The sequence below is a fragment of the Phoenix dactylifera genome, chromosome 9 (genome assembly GCF_009389715.1).
Source record: "Phoenix dactylifera cultivar Barhee BC4 chromosome 9, palm_55x_up_171113_PBpolish2nd_filt_p, whole genome shotgun sequence".
NCBI classification, from domain to species: Eukaryota; Viridiplantae; Streptophyta; class Magnoliopsida; order Arecales; family Arecaceae; genus Phoenix; species Phoenix dactylifera.
The window spans coordinates 21,989,449-22,015,947 of NC_052400.1; the positions used below are offsets into that span (position 1 = coordinate 21,989,449).

The 26,499-nt window shown below is 37.4% G+C and overlaps 2 protein-coding genes across 34 annotated transcripts; both read left to right on the forward strand.

Moving 5' to 3' along the window:
• The first annotated feature begins 1,277 nt into the window (after positions 1-1,277).
• On the forward strand, positions 1,278-11,469 carry LOC103704225. Of its 27 annotated transcripts, XR_003385167.2 has the most exons (11): positions 1,301-1,374; positions 5,786-5,883; positions 5,962-6,097; positions 6,173-6,336; positions 6,419-6,502; positions 6,620-6,754; positions 6,830-6,946; positions 7,405-7,503; positions 7,578-10,181; positions 10,755-10,918; positions 11,022-11,467. XR_003385167.2 is itself a non-coding variant. In XM_026803702.2 (8 exons), exons 3-8 carry the CDS (start codon positions 6,186-6,188, stop codon positions 10,045-10,047), a joined length of 2,124 nt encoding a protein of 707 aa, XP_026659503.1. In that variant the 5' UTR covers positions 1,600-5,883; positions 5,962-6,097; positions 6,173-6,185; the 3' UTR covers positions 10,048-10,308. The 27 variants fall into 27 exon arrangements, 3 of the variants coding, with proteins under 3 accessions (XP_026659503.1, XP_026659494.1, XP_026659487.1); XR_003385147.2 differs by having other exon boundaries at positions 1,278-1,374; positions 5,735-5,883; positions 6,173-6,502; XR_003385152.2 differs by having other exon boundaries at positions 1,300-1,374; positions 6,173-6,502.
• Positions 11,470-12,530: 1,061 nt separating this feature from the next.
• Positions 12,531-24,139, forward strand: LOC103704201 (aromatic aminotransferase ISS1). Of its 7 annotated transcripts, none has more exons than XM_039130488.1 (11): positions 12,531-12,992; positions 13,081-13,366; positions 13,449-13,548; positions 13,716-13,763; positions 14,403-14,531; positions 18,955-19,014; positions 20,225-20,381; positions 21,256-21,368; positions 21,458-21,516; positions 22,626-22,734; positions 23,373-23,831. In XM_039130488.1, exons 3-11 carry the CDS (start codon positions 13,486-13,488, stop codon positions 23,823-23,825), a joined length of 1,191 nt encoding a protein of 396 aa, XP_038986416.1. In that variant the 5' UTR covers positions 12,531-12,992; positions 13,081-13,366; positions 13,449-13,485; the 3' UTR covers positions 23,826-23,831. The 7 variants fall into 7 exon arrangements, with proteins under 7 accessions (XP_038986416.1, XP_038986417.1, XP_038986418.1 ...); XM_039130489.1 differs by having other exon boundaries at positions 13,458-13,548; XM_039130490.1 differs by having other exon boundaries at positions 13,462-13,548.
• Positions 24,140-26,499: the final 2,360 nt, after the last annotated feature.

Genomic DNA, 26,499 nt, shown 5'->3' on the forward strand with positions numbered 1-26,499 from the left:
ACTTCTGATCTCGGAGACATCTTTAGGAAATGTTGTTGTATTGTTTGCATAAATATCAAAGCATTTCAAACTTTATTATGTATCCACCTGAATATATCTTAAAGCGACCGGGTTGTGTCTTTTGCGCAAAAAAAAGAATTAGCCTTCCTTCATGGGAACCTATCATTGGATCACTCACCGCATAGAGCTCAAAGTAAGTGGTGGAGATCCAACAGTGGATTTGCGCAAAGTATGTTGAACCTGAGCAGTGGACGATCTAACGGTCGAAGGCATATCCTTCTTTCGTGAGAAGGATACAATTATGAACATGTCTTTCTTAAACTTCCTAAAATTTTCTCTTACAATGTAGGCTAGAATTGAAGGCACGGCTCGGTTTGACCACTAAGCTCTCCTTCCTTTGCTCCTACTGCTCCACATGCCAATCCGCGCTTCGCTTCTTCTGCAAGCAGCATCCCCCGTAATTCTTCGGTACTACGTCCTTCTTGTCAATGATCTTTGCCTCTTAAGCTCCATTCAAGAGCTGCTGCTTCTCTTCGGCATCTCAAACAAAAGATCCTTCCACGTCTTCGACCTGGCAACTTCTGGCAAGGCTTCAAGAACATCTCCAGGCGCCGACTAGAGCATCTAGAGTTCCTATTGGTGATTGATTACTCCATTGGTTTCGTGGTAAAGCCTACCTTCCATGCTAGGAAGCCAATATATTGTGCTACTCCGTTGTCAAATTGCCGATGGTGAGGATCGGCCATTATACATGTTTAAGCATATTGAAGGGTTTGCTCCATTTTTAAGAGGTTGTATCTTTATTATTATAATTAAATTAAATTATAATATTTTTTTTATTTATTTCAATTAAATTTAATTTAAAATATTTATAAAAAAATAAATTATTGAACTGATACATGCCCACCTATCCCCTATAAAAATTTTTAGAGTGCTCCGAATTTACATCGTTCGCACTATTAACTGCTACAAGTAGAGTAATGCTACGGGGATCTCATTAATGCTTACATGAACAATTCTCTTGTTGTGGCAATAGAAAATCTTAATTTGTAAGGGTTTTTCGTTAGACACGCATGGTTTTAATCATCGTGTTGCCAAATCGGCCGCTGAGAGGCGACAAGGCTAGGTTCAGTTTCTTGAAACAAGGTTCGCGGCTTCGCCGATATCGGGATAAGGAACGTTTCGGACGGATCACCGAAACGACACGGGTTTGGCTGCATCCCGCGGCGCGTTTGTCGCCCGGTATTGGCATCCATACCCACAGCGGCCAGCCCAAACCCGAAAGCCAGCCCTTTATCATTCGGTCCAGAGAGTGAGGGAGCGCGAGAGGGAGCAGCGGAACGAGGATAGAAAAAGGAGGCGCCGCTCTAAGCGGTAAACATCTCCTCCCCGTACTGTTTTATATCAAGAAAAAAAAAAAATTATCCTTTTCTGGCGAAAACCTAGATTTCCTTTGCTCTGGTTCGATTAATGTTTTCGCGGAAATCCGATCGGTGATGCCCTAATAACATCCGATAAGTGGTCTAAGATTCAAGGATTCTTCTATCTTGTATGCAAGACCGATGACTACTGATTCGTGATTCTTGTTTGATGGTATGCGCCCTGATTTTGTATCCAATCTGAAACAATTTCTCCTTTCTTTGCAATTCTTTTTCGTTGTAGTCTTAATTGCAATCAAGTAGCCCCGTTTAGTTTTTTTCGTGTTCTGTTCATTAAATCCTTTTCTGCTGTAAAGTTCGCAGCTTGGTTCGTTTCAGCGCTCTCTCCAGTATGTCTATGAACGACTGTTTGTACCCAGAAATGCTCGTGAGGTTACTCGCGTTGGTTATTAGTGCTGTTTCGGATCGTTGTATTTACTGATTCTAAGCCACTAGCTAGAGAGAGAAGAGATGTCGTGAGGAAATATGAGGTACAGGGTTTGCTCTATTAGTTCTGCGGGGGAAAAGCTACAGGAGGGAAAATATTAGGGCTTTAATTTCTAGATTTTTGTAGTCGAAGTTTAGGATCTTGTAAAAAAAAAAAGAAGGTATTCCCCTCCTCCTCTATCTGTTCTCCAAAAGATAGGTTGATTTGGCTGTATTTTATAAGGGGTTGCAAAGTAGAGAAATCAGTTCTTAGGTTTTAATTATTATCAACATTTTTATAATTTTAGATTTAACAACATTAGCAGTTCCATTTTTTGGCCTATAATATGAAGTCCTGTTAATTTATGTCCCTGGTGCAACTGTTAAGAATAATGTTTGTTTTATTCAATAACATGTCAATATCTGATTGGAAATTCAAAGAAGTTATTCGGCTTCCCAATTTTCTGCAAAACCCCATGTTCCTAATATGAGTCACTATGCAGTGTTTTAAAGCATTAATCATAATGGTTGTACCATTCATGCATCATTAAAACAAATCGAAACTGCTCATATGGTGAGAAAAGAGGAATTAGCGTGATGCCAGACAAAGCTGCAATTGAGATGGAGAAACTTTCAGAGATTTTATGGGACAAATTGTAGGAATATATTTGATACTCAAAAAAAATATTATCATAGTCAGATTCCCAATGCAAAGGAAACAAGTCATTAGTCATTAAGAAGGGCAATCACATTAGAGGATCCCACTAGGGCATCCATTGATACTTTATTATAAGGTAAGATGTATTATTCTGGGATATGTGGAGCATCTTTGGAATGTTCTAGAAGTGCATATGGTGTTTGCACAGACCAAGTTGTCATTGTCAAAATGTGTTGCAAGTGGTATTATGGATATAAATGTTATCTCATTAAAGGACATCAGTTTACTCAGCTGGTCATATCTATTTTGTTCAAAATTGTTTGAATTCAATTTATCTGATTTTACTTCCATTCTTCACCCACAGAGTGAGAATGTGCAAATTAGGCATGTAAACCAGAAGCCCCACCTACCTTTTTTTTTAATCATGTAATTGAGTGAACAGCATATCCATATCCCTATTATTTTTTGGCCCAAAATCATAATTATATATATTTTTTTATGTTTGATTTTCAGAGTTAGAACTACATTATGTGATATTAGAGCAAATTGATTCAACACCATGGATACTATTTGAAACTCTAAGATTATGCAGGAAAACCACAACTTGCTTGACTATATTGATGACAAGAAGAAGATGTGCTTATTTTTGTGCGGTATTACAGTTACAATGAAGATAGAATAGATTATACCAAGCATCAGAAAAGGGTTGGACAATTGAGGGTTCAAGTATGGATAAATTTGTCACCTGTCATTTGTGGGAAGACAATCCAATTGCTATATTTGACCTAATGGATGGCAGTTTGATTGTGGAAGATTTTAACATGGTAGAAACAAAAAAAGTACCGCTAATCCCTATTTGATTGTGATATGTTGGATCGTAGGGACAATGTTATCTGATGGTGGATGGGATGCTTCGTGATCAAGGATCAAGAGATGCTGAAGTAGCCACGTCAGTGATCCGATTACGAGAAAAGTCAACACTAGCCTTTTTTATCAGATTATGAAGTTGGAGCTGATCACAAAATCTCAAACCAGGATCGATGCAGCGAAAGTGTGTTGGCATGACTAGATTTATAGATGAGGTTTAACTTAGAACTTCCAATCACCAGGGATTTAATCAAATTTTATCTGGAAAACGTTCGAGGTTCATAACTTGAAATGAGCACTTACTCTTGGCTTATTATATATGTTGTTGGATTGCCACAATAAAATCATTTTCGGATGCTTTTAAAGCGCCGAGAGGTTGTCTAGACCAAGTTACTATGAGCCGAGATTGTTATGCTTGGAATTACATCAACTCTACTGGCAACTACTTTACTTAAACTTGAGTATAGCTCTCTTATGCTATCTTTAGGATTTTTTTGGAGCTCAAACTATGTGTGAAATTTGTATTTTTAAAAAAAAATCAGTAACTGGACTTGGAGGTGGTGGATTACATGCAACCTAAAAAACCCATAGCAATTCCCATCATTTACAGAAAGAAGGCCAAACTGAAGCTGTTCAACAGAACTATAGTGTCTGCTTAGAATTGCAGCTTGGTACAGTAATAGAAAGTAAATTCTGATGTACCAAAAGTGAAGTTTGTATCCATAAATCCAACAAGAATTCATGTAAAGCAGTCCTGTTTAAAGTGTTTCATAAAAGGATTCCAGAACTTGCATTGAACCTACTGCTATTATGAATTACTGCAAATGGCATTGTAGAGGACATCAAAGAATCTTTTAGGATGCTGCAATAGAACATCTCTTAAGTGCAAAGCGCCAGCAAACAAACATAGAAGGCAAGTGAAGTTTAAGGATGGTTTTGCATGAATTGATTTCCGAGAAAGATATGAACCATGGAGCTATATCAAGTTTAGATATCTGCTAATGGTTCATTCCAGGTGTTGAATATGTTGAAGCAGATCAGAGGTTCAGATATTTCTGATGTTGATGTGCTATTTTACCATAGATTATCTTGAGAAATAAATGTAGACTCAATCACGGCAGGCCTCCTTTTGAACCTGGGAAACTGATGGGACAATCTGTATGTTAGAAATGCGAAGTATGGGTATAGGTTACGCAGCTTGATCATCCTTCACAGGGTTGTGAGTCCTCTGACCATCCATGGCAACCATCCAGTTCATACAAGGTACAAGGATGCTTCTTTTGCTTGAATGATATTGAAATTTCGTGACTTGTACCTTGTTTTTTGTTTCTCCACATAGTTATCATGTGGAGAAGGTTTGCATTATTTTTGTTAAGGCCATATAGTCATGGACTTCGATACATAACTTGATATGGGCATATCCTATCAAAATTGAGGAAAAGGGTAAAACATGTTTGTCTTTGTTCTGTTACAAATTGTAATCGAAGAGGAACTATCTATAATATTGTTAGCGATGAAGGCATGACTATGATAAGAATGTTATGATGTATAAACCATGATTCAACGATCGTCCTAGGAGGAGGAGTTTAATCATGTTGTTTAATAAGCCAGGACATATTCTTAGAGTGTTACACTTGAAGTATAGTACCTATAGATTAGAAGTTCTTACTCTACAAGATCACCAGTGGCTCCAAGCAAACAAACAATTTCGTTAGCTATCAACGGAGCAGAATTGTTCTATCACAGAAGAAAGCCCACTTTTGATGATTGTCATGAAGATTTCCAACCATATTTTTGATTTAGTTAAGTATACACCCTTACATTTTCCCTCCATATACTCATGACAGAAATCTGAGCCAAACATCAGCTTTTTGTAAGCTGTGGAAAGAAAAGGTCGTGGATTCAATACCTGTCAGTTAAAGCATCTGAAATCAACATAAAACTTGATAATTCTATGTCTTGACTGTTTTAAAGATAAAACGAAGTCTTACTTTCAACAAAGGCAGTAGTTGTGAATTCATGAGCATGTCCATTGGTTCATACCTCACCTTAATCGCATGTCACTGGTCACAATCATTCCTTATTAATATGATATGCCATTAGTCACAGGTCTTCACTGTCTTATTCTTGCCTTTCCCCCTACCAGATTTATGATATGTCTCTCCATGGCAGAATCCTGGTGTAAAATCCACCTTGAGTTTGGACTTGAAAAGCGAGGCAATTTATTCATGCATTCTCTTGTTCTATGTATGACTTATATGGATTCTAATGCTGAACCCAAGGCATAAGTCATTTCTAAATGTTTGCATCTTGCTTTTTTGGTAATTATAACTTCAGAGTTCATCACTGCTCCTTTATGATTCAGATTTTTAGTGAAAGTGTTTGCATAATTGAGAATTAGAATATCCTGTCCTAGCATGGACCAGCATTCATGAACAAGCTACTGCACTTGAGAGACATTTTAGCTTATCCTACCATACTTTCAAGCGACAAGCGTTATCCTATCTATATGAGGTCAGTTTATCGCTTCTACCTTATCCTAGCTAAATATTATTAGTTAGCTAACTGTGATTTGCTGATTACTTCTCACAGTCGGAACTTTGAAGGTGCCCTTAAACTGCCAAGAATTTTGTGGTTAGGATACCATAAATCGACACTGATCAGGAAGTAGATGCAATTCTCTCCAGTATGTAAATATATGAATTGAATAATAAGATACTATTTACAGGTACATCTTCTTTGGTGTGTTATTTGTTTATTGATTTTTCAGGTAGTTTCTATCTGATATTTTAAACACATGCAGTTGACCACAAACCATGATAGAGGGGACCATTATAGCTGTTTGCCAATTTGGTGGCGAGTTTGTCTCAAATGACGATGGAACTATGTCCTACTGTGGTGGAGAAGCTCATGCAATAAATATCAGCTGTGACATGAAGTTTGATGATCTCAAGTCAGAATTAGCAAGTATGTTTAACATTGACAGTAGTAACTTGTCTATCAAGTACTTTCTTCCAGGCAACCAACGAACTCTTATTGCAATATCTAGTGACAAAGATCTAAGGCGCATGGTTGATTTTAATATGAGTTCTATAACAACAGATCTATATGTCTCAAGTAAGGTTGACAGCAGGTAACTTGGAAACAATTACCTTGATTTCATCACCCTTCAAAAGATAAATGAGTTTCCAAATACAATCCTTTTTATCATTTGCATGAGTTGCACTTGTTGTTTTCTTTTTCTTGTAAGTTACGAGGACTGTATGCTTCCTAGGGCATGTAGGAATATTGCTGCTGACTCAGGTACCTCTATAGTTGACAAAGTTGGTGCTCGCCGTAATGTCAGATCACAGAAGCTTACAGCTATCAGCAGAAGTAGCAAAAGGTATACACATTACAGCTGTCACTAAGTTTTTAATATTTACACAGTGTTTAGTTAATCAACCTTGTGCTTTTTTAGGGTGCCTAGGGGTAGGATTTCTGTGGTGGTTGCAAATACGCCTAAAGTTGTGACTGGTTCCACCAGTGAAAATATTAGACGGACAAAAGCAAACACTGCAGGAAAAAGTAATGGGAGGTATATTTTACCAAACACTTTGCTTTATATGTCTGATTCATATTTTCTGCATCAACATGAAATATATGCCCTTGTTGAGTTCTGGGGGACTAGGGTTTGTCAAGAACTGTATCCCAAAAATATTTGAATCTATCTTGACCTTTTACTTCACAGAATGGTTTTTAGATCTGTTGTTTAATGTTTCACTTTGTAATTATTTCGGCTACAGATACATGGCCACTGCTGAATTTATCTAGGTTCTATCCTCCTGTCATTTTGTCCTTCAGCTAGCAAAATGGTTTGAGAAGTTTTAGGATCAGACCTGAAATTGGATAAAAATGAGTGCTTGCTCTATATTTGTCAAATGCTTTTCTTTGCCTGCTTCACTATTTGTCTGTTGTCTTTAACTACTCCCAAGTTTGCTAATCTTAAGGCTATTTCCTTGCAAGGATAGTTTTTAATTCTTGTATTGCAACTAGGATTGTTGCAGCTGATTCAGTTACACCTGCTGCCTCTGCCCTGACTATGGACATTGTTAGACAGCAGAGATTGGTCTCTGCTGACAAGACTGAAGGCGGGTATGCCATAAGATCTACTCATCTTATTTTCTTGATCCCATGCACAAAATCACAAGGGATGCATGCTTTTGTAGGGCAACTAGGAGAACTCTAGCTGACTCAAACGCACCTATCATTGTAGCTGTAGACACTGCTGAGAATGTTGGACCACAGACTGCTCCTTGGGATTGTGTCATTACTGAAGTTGGGCAAGAATTTGATAACGTGAAAGCCTTTCGTGATGCACTGTGTAAATATGCTTTTGTCAAAGGTTTCACATACAAATATATAAAGAATGACAATGTTCGTGTGACTGTTAAATGCACTGTAGAGACTTGTCCATGGCGGATACATGCATCAGGGTCAGCTCGTAAGCAGAAATTTATGATCAAGAAATTCAACAATGTACACACATGTGGAGCAGGAACTGGTGATGATGGACACCAGCGAGCAACGAGACATTGGTTAGCAAGTATTATTAAGGAAAAGTTACTTGACAATCCACTGTCAAAACCCAAAGAGATTGCAAGAGATATTTATCGAGATTATGGAATTAATTTGAACTACACTCAAGCTTGGCATGCAAGAGAGGCTGCCCAGAAAGAGCTTCATTTCTTGCAGGAAGAGGTATGCAATCGGTTGCCTCAGTTATGTAAAAAAATAATGGAGGCTAATCCTGGCAGTATAACCACATTAGCTGCATCAGTTGATTCAAAGGTTCGTCGCATATTTGTCTCTTTTCATGCCTGTCTTCATGGTTTTGAGCATGGCTGCCGTCCTCTTCTTTTTCTTGATAGAATTCCTCTAAAAGCAAATAATCAATGGAAGTTACTAGGTGCAGCTGCCATCGATGGAGATGATTGTATCTTTCCGGTTGCCTTTGCAGCAGTGGAAGCTGAGACTCATAATAGTTGGCATTGGTTTTTAGTACAGTTAAAACATGCAGTATCAACATCTTGTAGCATAACGATTGTGTCTAGTAGACAGAAGGGCCTAGATGAGTCCGTGCCTAGAGTTTTTGAGGATAGTTGCCATGCATATTCTCTGTTTCATCTAATCGAAGAATTGAAAGCAGAGTTGAAGAAGGGTTCTTATTCAGATCAAGTTAAGGATGCAATTGTTGATGATTTCAGAAGTTGTGCCCAAGCTTATGTAGTTGATGACTTCAATACATGCATTGGTAGAATAAAGAATATTTCAAGAGATGTTGCTGAATGGGTAATGTCCACTAAGCCTGAACATTGGTCAAATGCCCTGTTTAGAGGTTCACGGTATGATCATCTCTCATCGAACATTGTAGAATCATTAAGCAGATGGATTGCAGTGAAAGATGAGTCAACAATAGTGAAGTTGATTGATGCATTGCATGTTAAGATAAAGGATGTTATGGATTCTCGTAGGCAAACTTCTAGCACATGGGATGGAACACTGACGCCATCAATGGAGCAAAAATTGCAGAAGGAGATCCCCAAGGCCAGCACACTTCTTGTTTTATGTTCTTCTGATTCTGTGTTTGAGGTTCGTGGTAGTACAATAAACGTTGTTAATATTGCTAGTTGGGAATGCACATGTCAGAGGTGGCAGGTTACGGGATTACCTTGCATGCATGCTATTGCAGTTTTCAATCGTGTTGGTAAATCTTCTTATGACTATTGCTCGAGATATTTCAGATGTGAAAGCTATCGCTTGGCCTATTCACAATCAATTAACCCAGTACCAGATGTTGAGAGCATTAGTTCTGTTTCAAATTCATATCCCCCTCGTTCTCAGCACCCACTGGGACGGCGAAAGAGAAGGCGAATTAATCCTCATAAGACAAATATTAGGCCACTCCACTGTAGTAGGTGCAAAGAAGCTGGGCATAACAAGGCAACCTGTGAAGCATAGTTGTAGATTCATGTTATAGCTGTTTAAGTTCTATAATGGTATCTTCGTTTGACCCTTTAAAAATCATCTGGCATGCATGGCATGTGTTTTTCTCCTGATATTGAAGAGGTTTTTGCTTATCTAAGGCTTATAGATGTATCATTTACTTTATTATTGATCCTTGTTATAAGTAGATGTTGTGTAACATAAAATGACTACCCCTCTCTTTTCATAACATCTGCTTTTTGATGATTTGGAGGATCGACACACATTTTCTGTAAATCAAGCAGCAGCTATCTCTACTAGTTCATAGGAAATGCTAATCAGTCACTTCTCTAAATGTGCAGGCAAACTTGAATTATTTAAGTATTTATCCATTGGAGTTTTCAAAATAGTTTCGCAACTTGATGACAAAGAAAAGCAACATTTTAACTCATTAAATTAGTTTTTGCTAGCTTATATATAACCCAGACATGGAGAAATTTAAATTAATATGTCAACAGGGTTCAGGTCCTGTTAAAATCGCTATCCTGGCTAGCTGGCGACGATATTGTCAACTGTCCGTATATTTTTCTGCTTTGGCCCCTAGAAACTGTCTATTTTTCTGCTTCACATATTCCTCTTCCTTCTATATTTGATGCTTTCCGTTTTATTTCTGAACTGTAGGCTTGGTTGATCTCTCTTGGGCTTTTACTGTGAGCGAGCAAATTGGACGTGCCGTATATCAGTCAAACACAGAGGAGTCTAACTGAACATATCACCATAAAGCAGGGTACTAAGTCATGATAACAAAATGCTGACTCAATCAGCATCATTTCTCAAAGAAAAATTAGGTAATTCCTAGTCTGGTTTCTTCTCTGTAATTCTAGATGTGGACTTGTTTTTATATTTCTGAACCGGTCACATGTTCCCAAAACAATGGCCTATTAACAAGAGAATCTTGTTGATATGATGGTCTTATGCAGGTATTTGCTTTTTGTTTGCTCATGGCTAGCTGATTCTTTTGAGCTTTTCACTCCAAAATTAGTGGCTTTTTGAAGAATCTTTATGAAATGTCCCTTTTTTGCACCAAAATAATGTTAGAAGCCTCTCATTTGTAGCTCTCTTTCCAACCAATGATTTGATTAAAGTGATTTATTCCTCTCCAACCACCCCCCCCCCTCCCCCCCAACCCTCTTTTTTTCTGGGAGTCTCCAATTATTTGCATCAGAAGTATATCACAAGCATGAGATTTCAAATTCTATTAGCAGTTCAAGCAGTCCGAGAACTTCCATGATTAAATTCATAATCTGATGCTTGGAAGAAAACTAGGAATCAATGTTCTAGTCTGTTAGCTATCCTCTCCAGAAGGGATTCCAAGGTGCTCTGGTACTTTTCAGATGACTTGGCATTATATTAATGTGCAGGGTCTCCACGGTTGCTTTTGTTTGAGATCTTTGCTGATTCTTGTTTGTGCGCTAGAATAGTCAGCTAAGTTGCTCCTCAGAACTTCTTTAGGAACCATCCTTTTGGCTAGTAGAGCGTTTCTGTTGTTGAAGCCACATTTGCCCAACTTCCTGAAGACACCCTGGTAGGTGGTGTCCGATACTCAAGAACTAAAGAGTTATTTCATTTATTCAAGCACGTATCAGAGACTCGTCAGTCAGCATAATATATCCTCTTTGTTTACATAGATAGCTTTGTCGATCAATATTGGGGAAGGTACTGCTTTCATCTTAGGAGTCACTGAACGAGACTGACCGGCTGATACTGACTGCTCGATGAAATCTAGAAGCTGTGTATGGATGATCCAGCTGCAAGTCTAGTATCTCAAGGGAGCTGTTATTACCAATCCATTTTGCCTGTGGCAATTGGCTCTCGTCGTGGATGGCTCTTTCTCTTATTTGTGAATCGATAAATTTTCTCTTTCGTGGGCCCTCTCTCTCCATGTATGGATGTTTGTATGTATATAAGCCTGTCTATGTTTGTGTTATGTCTGTCATGGATGGGTGTAGTAGGGTTGCAAAGGAACCAAGTGGCTGATGCGCATTTTGGGCTCAGCTTGCTAAGAGCTTGACTTAGAGCCCGGTGCGAACGCTTACATTATATGAAAATATCTGGCTATAAAGCTCGGCTCATACATACCTGGCAAATTATATTCACGTTAGTGTTTATATGAAATGAAAAGCTGTTTTTTGACCAAAAAAAAAAAAAAAAAAGCTCAGCTCATAGCTTAGCTGATCAATTGTTTGCATTCCCTTCATGTGTTTGAATAACGAATCAGGTCAATTACTGCAATTTAATCTAATTAATTTGAGTAGACTGGCTTCATTCTCCATGGCCACATTTGTTCCTAGGTAGGGGCGGTTACCACGGTTCTGAAGCTTTAATGGAATTTTTTCGGGTGACAAGGTTTAGCTTCACGCCTTCACTTCAACGATTGCTTCCTTGCTATCTCTGTTCTTTATGGTCTTGTCATTTCATGCTTGTCGTGAGTGTCCTACATGGTTTTGCCCTTTATCATCACTTTATATGTAGCACAGTCTATTCATTGTTATATTGGACCTTAAAATAAAAAGAGGAGTTGCTGGCCTTTTTCGCTTATGTATCCTGATCATTCCGGCGCATAGGCGCACAATCTTCAGGCGTATGATAGGTGATGCATAAGTGCGTATGAATTATTATATATTATAAGAAAAATTATAAATCAAGGATCAAGTACATCCAAAATCTTGAGCAGATCGAAATTGATAAATGTAGATATTTGTTTACTCAGAGAATTGAACTGTATATTTTATGTTAATTTCTTGAGAATTAAGCTAAAGATTTTAACATTAACAATAGATAATCTAAATTAAAAATCCAATTATAGAACATAATCTATACTATAAAAATCTATAAATCAAAATTTATACATTTTTGTAGTTTTGAACTTATGTCTCCAGTTGAATTGCATAGTATAGTAAAATACATGGTCGGTATATAAATCAAAAATCTACATTATAGAATATGATATACAAATTTTAAGATATAATTAAATTTAAATTTATTAAAATTCGATTATTAAATTATAGTAAAGTATAGTATCATGTTATTAAAATTATTTATTTTAATATATATTAGAATATATATTTAACGATTTAACCCATCATTAATTTTAAATTAGTAATGCTTCTTCTCTATATATATCTATATTGTCGAACGCCGGCAAAAGTTGGGCCGCTGCTATTTCAGGTGACGACCTCAGGGACCTCCACGTCGCCGGTCGCAGACAAACCTGTCCGACGGCGCTCCAGGCGAACTGCCGGTCGCAAAGAAACCCGCGGTGCTCTAGCTTTTTTTGTCCGTTAGCGAGCGATTTGAGAGAAAGGACCTAACAAGCCTCCATCTTAAGAAAAAGCCTCTTTTAGACATCCGATCGCCGAAAAGAAGAGAGAGAAAAAATCAAGAACTCGGAGCGTCTTCCTTTCTTTTTTGAATTCTTTTTCCTGCGAAGATTCGAACCCCATTTTTTATCACCTCTTCGTCCAAGAGAATCTTTCTGGCGATTTCCCCGCTCCGTTGCCGGATCTACGAGGATTCGTTGTTTTTGATTATATAATAGAACATCTCTTTACATATTTAAGTCGATAATACAGCGAAAGCGAGCGGAGGAATCTGGTAAAGTAAGTAGAATACATGCGCCTTCCCTCTCTTCTCTTCACTTCGCCGACGACGAGATTTTTTTTAAAATTAATGCTTGGTTTATTACAGAGAGAGAGAGAGAGAGAGAGAGAGAGAGAGAGAGAGAGGGTACTTGTAAGTAATTTAGGATTTATTATTAAATTTCATAATTTTTCTGGGTTTCCTATCTGCTGTTTTTGTTCCAAGAAGACTTTTTTTTTTGGATTCTAGCGTCTATTTTTATGCGAGGAAAAGGAAGAAAAATACGTGGGGTTTGTTGAGGCGGCTGGTATTCCATATTCCGTGGTTGGTACGATAGGCTGGAGTTGGTAGGTGGACTGGCCGCCATCTCCAATTATTTTCCCCGTTTTTTAAGGTAGATGACCGCTTTGGTTTCCAGGTTCTTTCTCCATCTCCTTTTCTTTTGGTTTTGACCTCGCATTCTGCCCATCTTATAGTAGAAGCAGCCAGTGTTGCAGGAGAGCAGGCGGCGGGATGGGGAGTTACGCCAAGCTCGCAAGGAGGGCGCTGGAGACCGATACCCCTGTCATGGTTCACGTAAGTTGTATGATTTCTCTTTTCCGCAAGTTCACATGTCCTCCGACTTTTTCTTCTCGTAAGATGAAAAAACATTTGGGTTTTTCTCAACGTTGCAGTTTCTTGAGTCGGGTTTACTTGCTCTTTAATGGTTATATTGGTAAAAATCTCTTTTTTTCCGTATTCAGATACAAGAATTGATCCGGAAGGCTAAAGATCCGATATCGCTTGCGCAGGTCTGATTACTTGATGCTTCTTTCTTTCTTTATGCTTAGCTGATCATCTGTGTTTTGTTTTCTTTTCCTATATATACCTGTTGTCTGCCCATTTGTGCTGTTTTGGAAATGGAAGCATGCTGGCTCATAATTGTAGTTTCAATCTTTAGTTCTCTTAGTTTTCTGATGATTTTGAAGGGTGAGTATTGGATTTGGATCATTATTGTAGCAAGTTAAAGAGGAACAAGTGTCAGAAAAAGCTTGACCAAAGATAAACTCTATGATAGTTTAGCCAGGCTGGAAATGATCTTGATGCTTATAACATTGTTTGTTTCTTTTTCCAATTATTGCAGTATGTATGCTGTATGAGGTATAATTGGTGGAGATATTTGCTTAAAATAGAATTATAGAAATTCATAAGTAACATTTTCTGCTGTGCCCATGTAATTGTGGAACCCTTTAGATTGCAGTTTGCTGTCAATTTCTTGTGTGGCTCCATCTGGGATGGAAATGCTTGCTTTTTTAATCACCAAAGGATCATGTTTCCTGAAATAAGATTACGAGAGACACAACAAGAAATCTTCTTCTGTGATACCTTCTTTTGGATCTTGTATAGTCAATGCTGGACATCATTTCATCCTTCAACTCAATTTGGTGCAGGGAGTTGTTTATTGGCAACCACCTGCACAGGCTCTAGACAGGGTAAAAGACATTGTATGGGAACCTTCAACCAGTCGTTATGGTGCTGACGAAGGTCTTCCTGAACTAAGGCATGCTTTAATTGAGAAGGTATGTCAATGTTCCCTACAACTCAAGAACCCACTGTTCCCTGCAAACTCAAGAATTAGACTTTTTGATAGCTTAACTATATTTACGTTTTATGCTTATTATTATGTCATGTCTTAATGGACTTAATTTTGGAAGACAATAGAAATTGTTGGCTGTTGAATCCTAAATTTCAAGTTTCTGGAGAATGCAATTATCATACTGTTATCTGCGTGATATGGTTTCTAGCTAGTTCTAGGATCTAGATGACTTCGGTAAGTTTAAGTGCTTTATTTTGCGAATTGCCTTGAAAGCATTTTGTTTACGATGAGGATGATGCCACTATTTGGATAGGCCAGTTTCTTTCTTACATCATAAATATCTCATTTTGATGTGACAGGCGATGCTTTTGTTACTTTTAAGACCGATCTTCTAGTTCGTGTTTAGGTTATACAGTCATAAACAAATCTGTACCGTGTATTCTATACATGAAAATCTCAACTCAAGTAAGAAACCTCAAACTAGTTGGGGCTGTCTACTTTACATGAAAACGTGTCAGCTAAAATTATTTTGCTTTCTGTATTATGTGCTTAGCCATGCATTGGTAAGTAAAACCTCAAATTCTAACAGGATAAGTTTGTCTGATTGAAAAAGCGAGCTTCTTCTTCCAATTGTGTTCTCCTTGTTGATCTCATTCACTATGCATACATGCAATTCTTTGTTGAGTTGACAAGTAGATTCTAATAAGGTTCATTTGATATTCTTTCTTTCATAGACAGTTGATCTTTTTGAACGCTATGAAGTTAGAAACTACTGTAATTTCAGCATAGGCATTTATAAAATATATATGTACCTTGTACTGATTTGGTTTTGCTTTTGCTTTTGGATTCATTAAATATGAATGTTTATTTTCAAAAGTTCTTGATATGAAATTATTTCAGCTAGGTACTTCTGTGCTGTATTATGATAACTCTTGGAATAATGACAGATAAAAAAAAAAGAATAAGCATATTATTCTCAGAAAAATGGAAAGTATGTTTTCTAGATGAATAGAACTTGAGAAGAGCTCTCATTAGGTAGTTGTTTGGGGAAACTAGGAAGAGCTTATTGGATGTCATATTGGAAGTGGAGAGGAGATTTGCCTCTCCAAAGAGACCTCATAGGTTGGTGGATGGTTAATTCTATATCATTGACAATGTCATAGCAACGCAACTTGGGTGATTAGGGTGGGTTCCTTTCACATCTTCACATAACATTTAAGAAATTCTAGCATCACGTATGGAGATTTGGTATGGGAATGTCTATCAAATTATGGTGAAGAATGCATATACGGGCGATGTTGGACTCATGTCACTTGATGGCATGGACATGGTTGTAGGACACATCAAATTCCAAAATCTCTGTACAGCAGCATAAATGATGAATATCTACATATAGAAATATGTGCATTTGTTTATAGTCAATATTTCTAAATGTACAAGTGTCCTAGTGTCTCTTAAAGCATAATTACATATTAGGCATGTGGGTCAAAAACTGCGACACCTACATGCGTCCGTCAGTTTATAGAAGGATGCACACACACACACACACATGTCGGAACAACTTTTTGGAAGAATTCTGATCCTTAGAACAGGGGGCGGTCACTTAATATTCAAATTTGGTTAGGATAAGTTGTGTATTCTTAACAAGTCTTTGAGTGGGGGTTTAGAAGGGCTGCTTGGTTGATATTGCTAAGCTGTGAATTGCGGCTTCATCATATATGCTTGTCAAAGATTATTTCATAGATGATGTTTATGTAACAGGGGAGAAATATTTAGGTTGCTGAGAAGCTAGGGTAGTTCTATTGTAACGTCTGAAGTTTACCATGATCATCTAATCTTGCTTCCTGCTAGCTAATAGCTAGAAGCACCATAGTTGTTACGAGCACCTGCGCCTAGGAACCTGACAAAATCTATCTGGCCTAGGTGAGTCTTTGGTTGGACGGTTGCCACAAGTGCTTGTCCCATGTTTGGGATGCTCATTTGGGCTATCGGGGATCGCCTAAATGGACCAATTCGATCGGATGGTCACCTAACTAGATCCAGTTGATGCTCGAATCGGACCCAACGCCCAATGGTCCGTGGAGTTGGGTTGGATCAAACCAATATAAGAAAAAAAGAGAGATGGGGAAAGAAAAAGGGATCGATGAGCTTCCATATCAGCTTCCTACCTCAAGCACCTATGATCGATGGCGACCTGTGAGACTTGATCCATGGCCGTTGGTTCTCCACTCTCCTCCTTTCTTGGCAATAAGGCTTCTTTGTCCCCTCGAGAACCGCATGCCTTATTGGGATAACTTTGCTTCTCCCTCTCTCCACTCTTTGGCAGTCCGACTTCTCCATCTCCATACCCTATATCTGGCTGTTGACCCCACTGACCACTATCCATCCCCGTATCTCCTCTCTTTCTCCTTCATCCCACACACACCCTCTCTCTTTTGCTCAATAGTGGCTGTATAATAGAGCTTCTATTCCTTATATTATTTTTTTCCATGTTGTGTTGTTCTTACTTTTAATTATTTGTAAGCATCTCATTTATATTGTTTAAATTGATTATATTTGCATGTTTAGTTTATATTTATTGCTTGTTGATCTTGTACGGTTGCCTGTAGGATCCTAGCCAACATCTACATCCAACAGAGACATTTGAGCTAAGACAACAATGGTGTTATATGCTTTTATTTTATAAATTTAGATCATATGTGATAGATTTGAATGTATTATGTTTAAGTCATTCATGCATTAATTTTACTGGTATATCTTTGGATCACATCATATAGACAATTTATGAAGAGTGATGCCAGTTTTAATCAATAATGGAAATGAATGAAGATATTAATTGTTATATAAATTTTGTAGAAATTTTATTGCCTGGGAAGTCGCCTAATTACTTAGGCTATTGGCTATGCTATAGGAGGGCTTGTCGTCTAGGATCACCTAATGTCACAGACCGGTCATTTCATCAAACACTTGGTAAGCATTTTTCCTCTGCTGAGTAAATGAAAGGGATCCTAAAGAGCTTAAGTTCTGAAGGTTTATGGAATTCTTCAGAAGCTAGTGCATTAGGCTAGAAAACCAGATTTTTTCTAGAATGTTTCTAGGCTTTTCATGGAAAGGGTGAGAAAGTTCTAGGAGGTATCTAGAATGATTCTACATGTTAGATTTGTGACACTTGCTCATAATCCTGACCATTCATTGTGCAGGGTAGAGCCTCATTTTTCCAAACTACGAAACAAAAAGCATGTAAGAGTTCTTTAGTGGAATACTACTCTCCATTCTCTTAAACTCTCTCTGGTGTGCTCTTGCTCTCTTCCTAAGAATTCTAGCTTGTGATGCTAGATTGGTAGGTCGACTTTGAGACAATTGTGGGGAAGCAAAGCTTTTAAGTGCCGCATGGTTGCTTGAGGAATAGCAAGCCCGTGACACTAGGCTATGTGACAACTATGAGAAGCACTTGAGTCAATCAAAGGCAATAATTGAGAAAAGGAATTAGACAGTCAGTTTTTTTTTTTTAGTGAGAAAATAGATCATTTGCTCTTGAGGCAATTAATTTTTTGCTTTTTTCTTTTTTGGCTATTCATCTTATTCAAATTTCCTAAGTCCACTACGATCAATTTAAACACTAGTGGAATGATTCATTTTTCAGTGGTATGTTGTTGTTTTTAGTATCTTGTCTTCCCTTAGTTACCGGAAGCATGTGCAAGTACATAGAAGTGAGTGATAAAAAGCTTAGAAATCAGGTGCAAGAACAAGTTTCCAAGGAGATCGGGGGGCAGGTGTCCCGCCCTAAATGTAAATTCCCACTGCTAAGGGTCTTTCTTTTAATGGCACATGCAAAAGAATTATAGTAATTTCATATAAGAATAAGAGGTAGATTGTATTGGGTGTTTACTCTTTTTTTTTTCTAAGGAAAAAGAGAAAGCAAAAACTCAATGAGCTCTAGGTTTAATTACTTCCAGCGCAACTGGGAAGAGATTGAAGGTATAATAGTAATAGGGTGACTGCTATTAATTTAGTATAAACTTTAAACTAAAGGAGCTATAGCAGATTATTCAGCTTATTGCCTGATATATTTCTCCTAAAGATCCTTATTTGATGAGTAAATAAAAGTTATTTGCAGGAGGAGCCTTCTTGAGCCATGTCACTTTTACTAGAAATTGATGCCATTTATTAGTGTATGGTGTAATTTACCTGTTGTATCTTATTTCAATCTTATTGGCAATCTATGATTCTTTCGGAACTTTTTCACAACATGGCTCCATATGAAGATCTCAAATGTGGTGCTAATATTTGTCTCATGATATTATTTTCTTTCTTTTATATTTCTTATATAACTGGTCAGATATGAATTTATAAACATGCCTCCCCTTTTTTGAAAACATCAGTGATCATTTGTATTTGCATTGCAGTTGCGTCGGGAGAATAAATTGAACAAGTCTTCAGTTATGGTCACAGCTGGTGCAAATCAGGTGATTAAAATTTGTGACATATTATTTTTTGCAAGTGCAGTTTTCAGAAGTAACTTACTGACCATAAGAAAATAGTCATGATCTTTTTTTTTGATGTCTCTATTCTCTCTGTTTCGGATTAGAAGTGTTGTTTTCATTCTGTACTGGACCTAAATTTGATTCCTGCCACTTTAACCGCTCTCACTTTCCTGGATTAGAAGTGTTGGTTTCATTCTGTTAATCTTTTGTAGTACAATTAGAAGCCATTGTTGGTCCACATGCAGCAATACTCAAGTGCGAGATGTATAAGTTTGGAATACAAGTCCTAGTCAGTATGCTTGAGCTTAAACCTATTTTCAAGTCTATTGAGGCTTCAATTAGGAAAACTGCATCTGCTTGCAGAGGCCTCTATTCGATGAATGAAATTACTGAAAATATAAATTTTCCTTATCTGTAAACAATATGATAGCCAAATTCTGAAACAGACTTGAATGATCAAATGGAATCTTAGACCTTTTTCTAATAGTTAGAATTTGATATTGGTCACCAATCTTCCACATATGAAAGTTGGCATTATTGTATCTGACTTTCAATATTATCAGGGGCGCGCTCTACCACTGAGCTAATAGCCCGTCGTGTGGGCCTCCCACTGGGAGGCCTGCTATGCCAAAAGCGAGAAAAACCCCATCCCTCTCTTTCCTTTTTGTTTTGTGCCCCCATGTCCCTCCCGTGTGACGGCATGGGGACGTAAAAAAGGGGATCCTATCAACTAACTTGTTCCGACCTAGGATAATAAGCTCATGAGCATGGCTTTTCTTGCTTTCTGCCCCATTTCATTTGAAGCAGGAAAATTACTGAGTACTATTGCATTTAAATTAAGTGTATAATTTCTTCTTTGATGCATAAACTACCAGCAAAACTTTGAAAACGGATCCTAATTCTTCTTCCGAAACTTTAATGATTCAACCTTTTTTTCATTTTAAATTGTAAATTGTAGCAAATTTTCCCCATGTAATATGCTATGCTTGGGATTAGTCAAAGTAGCTCCTGTTCTTTTGAAAAATTAATTTAGTTTATAATATGGTCTTGGATGTACTTTTAATCAATTTGAATATCCTTGAGGGCAATTGCAAGATATTTTTTTTAATAAATATTGTCCTTTTGTTCAATACATCCAATTATTTTGGTACTCCTGGTGCTTAAATCTTAACTATTGTTATGTTCTTCACAGGCATTTGTAAATATTGTGCTTACCCTATGTGATCCTGGGGACTCGGTTGTTATGTTTGCACCATATTACTTCAATGCATACATGTCCTTCCAGATGACGGGCATCACTAACATACTGGTTGGTCCTTCCAATCCCAAGACTCTTCAACCAGAAGTAGGTAAGATGTCTGGTTTTATCTCTAATACAAATGTTGATTGCTCACTAATCCAAATGGTCTATGCATGATATGTACTATTATATGCAAACTTCATGTGGCATTTGTGAGGCTCCATTTGGGAGACTGTACGCCTCTGGTCACATGCATAGCAGCTTTTTCTTTTTAAAAAATGTTGTTTGTAATTAGAATTGCTTCTCTTTGATAGGGATCTCAACTTGATCTGGGCTTTTCTTTAGTGATCATCTGACATATAGCTGAAAGTGACATGAATTTTCACACCTATAGCTTTGTTCTAAATTTTTTGTTTTGCCTCTACCATTAGAAGTTTCAGATTTCTTTTTTAGAATCCATCTCATTGTCATATGTTTTTAATTTTAAAATGATTTCCCATCTGGTAGCACTTATTTGTCTGACGGCAACTTATCCCCTCTTTTTGCCCTTTTTTTTTTTTCCAGTTTTGAGTTTATATTTTGTTGGTCATGGGGCCCTTAATTTTTTAAGGAGAAGACATTAGGAAAAACCTGTTAGAGTTTTCTGCAATATTGAAAGTATCTGCTGAAAGTATTTGACTTCTGTTAAGGTACATATATACAAATCTGTATTTGGGAGAGTATGTAGGGATTTTAAGGTTAGGTACAGTTGCTTCCATTCTCACGATTGATTGTTTGTTATTTGCTTTTCTTTTTTTGGGTAAAAGTAGAATTTACCTATCAAAAGATTTAATGGATAAAATTCAGTGTTTTATATCAAAAATAAATTCCTTTATATCGATATTTTGACTACATTTTGAAGTGGTGATGGCAGAGGTTGCTCTCTGGTTTAGCCTGTCTCTACTCAGTAATCCTGTATTTTTACTAATATCTATTTAATGCAGACTGGTTAGAGAAGACTCTATCAGGAGAGGGCAACAAACAAATACCCAAGCTTGTTACTGTTGTAAATCCAGGAAATCCATCTGGGGTGTATATTCCAGAGCCGCTACTGAAGGTCTCTCTCTCTCTCTCTCTCTCTCTCTCACACACACACACATTCAACAATGCATCCACCTATGTACTAATATTTTTTGCTCTTTGCAGAGAATTTCAGATCTTTGTAAAAGTGCTGGTGCATGGCTTGTTGTAGATAATACCTATGAGTAAGTTTATAACCTCTATTTCAGTTTTGATGATACATGATCACATCTAGTTAATACTGTATTTTGTTGTACAAAAAGACATGCCTTATATCTATTGCTCCATTCCAGCAAAGTACCATGAAAAATTGGACAGAACTATTGCTATATGCATTGCAACTGGCACATACTAGTAAATATTGAAAAAAAAGATTTCTCAACATATAAATAACAAATTATGCTTGTACGAATATTTAGTTTGGATAAGATGGTATGGTACCATGTCAACAGTGCAGCAGCCAACATTATATTATGTTGGCTAAATGGTGCATGTTGGGCATTACTTTAGGTGAAATTTAGGACTGTGAGCTATACCTTTTATTTTCTTGGCCATTGCTCATGATAGTAGATGCTATCCTGACACCAAGAAAATTATGTTGCTGTTATTGTGTTTTCTGGTAACCCATGCTTTCACAATGTTTAAGGAGTAGGAATCTGGTACGTTTGCACCATGGTTTGGATGGACGAAGCAGTTACCATGTTGAGTCAGGGCATCAATATGGTTTCATGATGTTGAAGCTTTCGAAAAAAGGAAAGAAAAATTTTAGATATTGGATGATTAATTCTTCCGGCAATAGCCATTTGCTGTTTTAGGATAAATCATAGAGATCGAAAGTGTTTTCCGTATTCCACAGGTACAATTAATTGAAACAAATTTCAGAAATTAGTATGCTTTAAAAAGATGGAACATGCAGCACTATTGGCCAAAATCCTTCAACAGAGGAATAAGACTCTGATTTTTTTCCATTATGAAAAGCTCTGCTGACATTATATCTCCAATTGAATCTTCACTGAGGATGAGAACAAACTAATTAGAAGCAATCGAGATATGGAAACATCACTTCAGAAGTACCAATTTTCCTTTGGAAACAAAAGCCTTGCTTTATGTTGGCTTTCTTCTATATAAAAACGGTTTGGTATCCAGAGGGATAAATACCGTCTCCGAGAATGGCCATCAATATCAAGTATCAACTGATTTTTGTTTAATATTTTAAAGAATATCTGTCACGGTCCAATATCGCTGATTGCTCCTTTCTTCTCTCTCTTAGTTATTTTCAATATTTCATTTGCAGGTATTTTATGTATGATGGATTGAAGCATTCATGTATAGAGGGTAACCACATAGTTAACCTCTTCTCCTTTTCTAAGGCATATGGAATGATGGGATGGCGTGTGGGATATGTAAGTCATTTTTAGTTGATTCTTTTGTTGTTTAAATTGTTATCGGATTATGCAATCAAGTTTTTAAAGTTTCCAGCACTCATTTGCGTAATTTCTGGTAAAGTCTCCATGTCATGTTAGATGAGCATTACTTTTTAGGTGCATTTGAATTTGGATGGAGAGCCCATGTTTTTCATGGTAGTCTGCATACTTCCCTAATTTAATCCCGATACTTTTGGCGATTTACTTGGACCAGATAAAAAGAGTTCTCTTTAAAATTTGAAATACCATGCTTTTTTTTTGTTCCTTAATACTGTTTCATATATAGCGAAACACTAGTTGCAACTATGATTGAGTCTGCCTCTTCTTATCTGGGTCCCCCATTGGTGCATATTTTTTCATGAAATGAATAGTGAAAGCATCTATCTGTTATAACATGCCAAGTTGTACTACAATTTGTGGAAGCCAGTTTAAGAGTGAGAACGTTGTTGGTTCTTCAGTCCACCTTAAATTTAGGTCAGTATGCTATATTGGATACGTACTTTATATTGTTGACCTGTGCCATTTGTGTATTTATATCTGGATATAGATATCAGATTGATATTAGCTATTGGAATTTCCAATCTGTATATGATTCTCACATGTGCTAACAATTGCAGATAGCATACCCAACTGAGGTGGAGGGTTTTGGAGCACAACTCCTCAAAGTCCAAGACAATATACCGATTTGTGCTTCCATCATAGGGCAGCATTTGGCTCGCCATTCCTTGGAAGTAGGACCCGAATGGATTAGAGAACGGGTGCAGAAGCTCGTGAAGAACAGGGAGGTGCTTGTGAAGGCTTTGGCTCCACTAGGGAAAGATGCTGTTAAGGGTGGGGAGGGGGCCATCTACCTCTGGGTGAAGCTTCCGGATAAATTTTCTGATGATTATGAGGTTGTCAGGTGGCTGGTGAACAGGCATGGGGTGGTGGTGATTCCTGGAAGCTCCAGTGGTGGGCCTGGGAACATCCGGATATCTTTTGGGGGGTTGAATGAGGCTGACTGTGAGGTTGCTGCTGAGAGACTGAGAAGAGGATTAGAAGAGTTGGTGAGGGATGGGATGGTACGGTAGCAACTGCTAAAGTTTCTAATCATCGATGCATTTCAAATTTAGATTTACAGCTGGTATTTTTCAGAATAATTCAGTTCACTGGTTTCGAGCTATCTGATCAACTTCTCATTGGAGGAGAGAATGGATATCGTCCAAAAATCATATACATCATAGTTTGCCCATGTTTCATCGTACAAGCTTGTATCATTTTATATTTTGCCTACCAAGGCGGATGAATGTTTTGATCTCTGTCAAAGTAATAACAATGCACCTAAAAAATAGCAAAAATATAGTCAGCAGAGATGTGTTGTTCCATGTATTCGTAAGGTTTCCCACCCTTATTTTTTATCAATGGTTACACTTGGTTTCCTGCAGAATGATTGAGAAGGTTTTCTTCAAACAACGGTCGAATATCTTCTTTCGGAGAACAGAGTTCGACTGCCACCTCGATTCATTTAGGCTACGAAACGGGCCCTTTACCGGTCGAATCTGGATCTACCCAGCCAATGTACCCAAACTATTGGCACTAATGAGATTTTTTAACATTTTTTTTGGACTTTTCATAGATTTCAGGTAAATATAGTGTGCTTGCTCGGGTAAATCTAAACTGAAAACTAAAACTTAATGTTATGTCAGGCACAAATTTAAACGCTCGTTGAGTCTGTCGCGTTGTAATGTACCCAAAGTGACATCAGCAAATGCTGTTGTTTTCGAGCGGGTCTTTCGTCATGTGCGTGCGCATGCTGGTATAATGGCCTGTGGGGCAAAAATATATTTTGTAGCATTCAAATATAAATTTTTTTTGTTAGGGTACAAATGAATTGGATTGACTCATGGTCCGATCTATTTAGATATGGTCCGATCTGATTTAACCAATATGTGGGGCGAAGCTGGGTTCTAAAATTGTACCAGTTCTATTTTGCAAGTTTGATTTGGATTTACTGTATTTCGATCCAACCTAATCCGATTCGTCATTTTTTGTGTTAATTTTTAATCATTTATTTTATGATGACTTGAATGCAGATGCATGTCGGATTGCTTATTCTACTGCTCAAACTCGTTGAATTCTATTTCTGAAGAAATACTACCTGTTAATTTTAAAATATCTCTAACTGTTTACTGGTTCGTTGTCATTTTCATCTTCTCAGCGACTCAGCATTGCTGAACACGGGATGATTAAATGCTTGCTCTGCACTACTGTTGGTGGTCCATGGTTGGTGCCTTAGTGGACATCTTGTATAAACATTAACTATTTCTTATCAAAAATAAGATTTATTACTTGCTCGACCAATTCCATTACATAGGCTTTATTCTACTATGCTCTATGATGCTCTCGTGAAATGATCACCGTTACTGATGGATCAAAGAACCTGCTGCCTGCTATCAATATTCCCAAGATCAAAGATCCGTTAATGCTCGGTGCATTGTCATTCCACATCAAAGCATACAATTGGGTGGATACGAATAAGATCAATGAGATATATTGTTACAAGACCGCGAAGACTATTCCCAACGTGTTAAGCCTAAATTTGATCCGGTGTGACTCATGATTTGGGCTGATCCGACTCAATTACACTTCTAATTTTTGCTTCCAATCCCTAAATTTCTAAATTTGTTGCATAATTAGAAACAAAAAAGTAGACACTGGAAAACATTTTTTTTTGTCCCCACCAATGAAAAGAGTCGGGGTGCTGTGCGCCCCAGTTCATGTTTTACTATACCCAAACTCATACCTATTGAGGTTGGGTCTAATTTTGTTCCACACCAGGTCCATTGAAGTATCGGCTTTGGTTCGAGTTCAGGTAACAAAAATATACATCAAGTATGGACTGAGTACAGATTGAGTTTGAGTATTGTTTACGCCACATTCTAATACATGAGGATCACTGTACATGTAGTAGTTTTGAAGCAAGATCACATGAGGCTCCTATGTCTTGAGGTAAGACCTAAAGTTAGCATGGTCGGTCAGGCTGCCGGTACAAGTATTATCTGATGGACCAAAGTAAACAAGCATTCTACGAGATATTAACCAAATAATTAATCCTAGAAATACTTTCAAGTGCAAAAGATCATATCATAAGCTGATTGAAGAGAGATAGCCAATATAAGCTATTTAATGATAGGTCGAATAGAGATCGATTGGGATGATTATTGGTGTAACAATTGGTACTGAGCGGTCCTTATAACGAATGTGGGTAGGGGAGGAAAACTAATATCATGGATCAAAACCATCAGAGATAGAGGCCAGACATAGACTGTTACTAAGAGTAGGTAATTATCATGTTTCCTAGTATAAATAAATGGAATTGTCCTCTAAAAAAGAATATTCAATTCATCAATTGATCATATTTTATCTTTACTTATCTTTGCATTAGCTTTACTTTGTTTTAAACTTCATTTATCAGTAGGATTCTATTTTAGAAGTAATGTTAACTTAAATTTCTTTAACCATAGCCTAAGGTACATCTTATCCCAATCAATTTTTTTTCCGAACAACAATATGATGGTGGCTAGAGTCCTTCCTTAGATTAGCCCTTTACCGACTGCTCGAACTCCGATGGCATGCTCGTACATGTAGCCACGAGATCTATTATCCCTCTCCATCAACCAGCAAGTCCTTCGGCACGCTCGGAGAGCAAGCAAGAGAAATAAGCATCCGTTGGTATTAAAAATTTTAATGCAGACGATCATACGG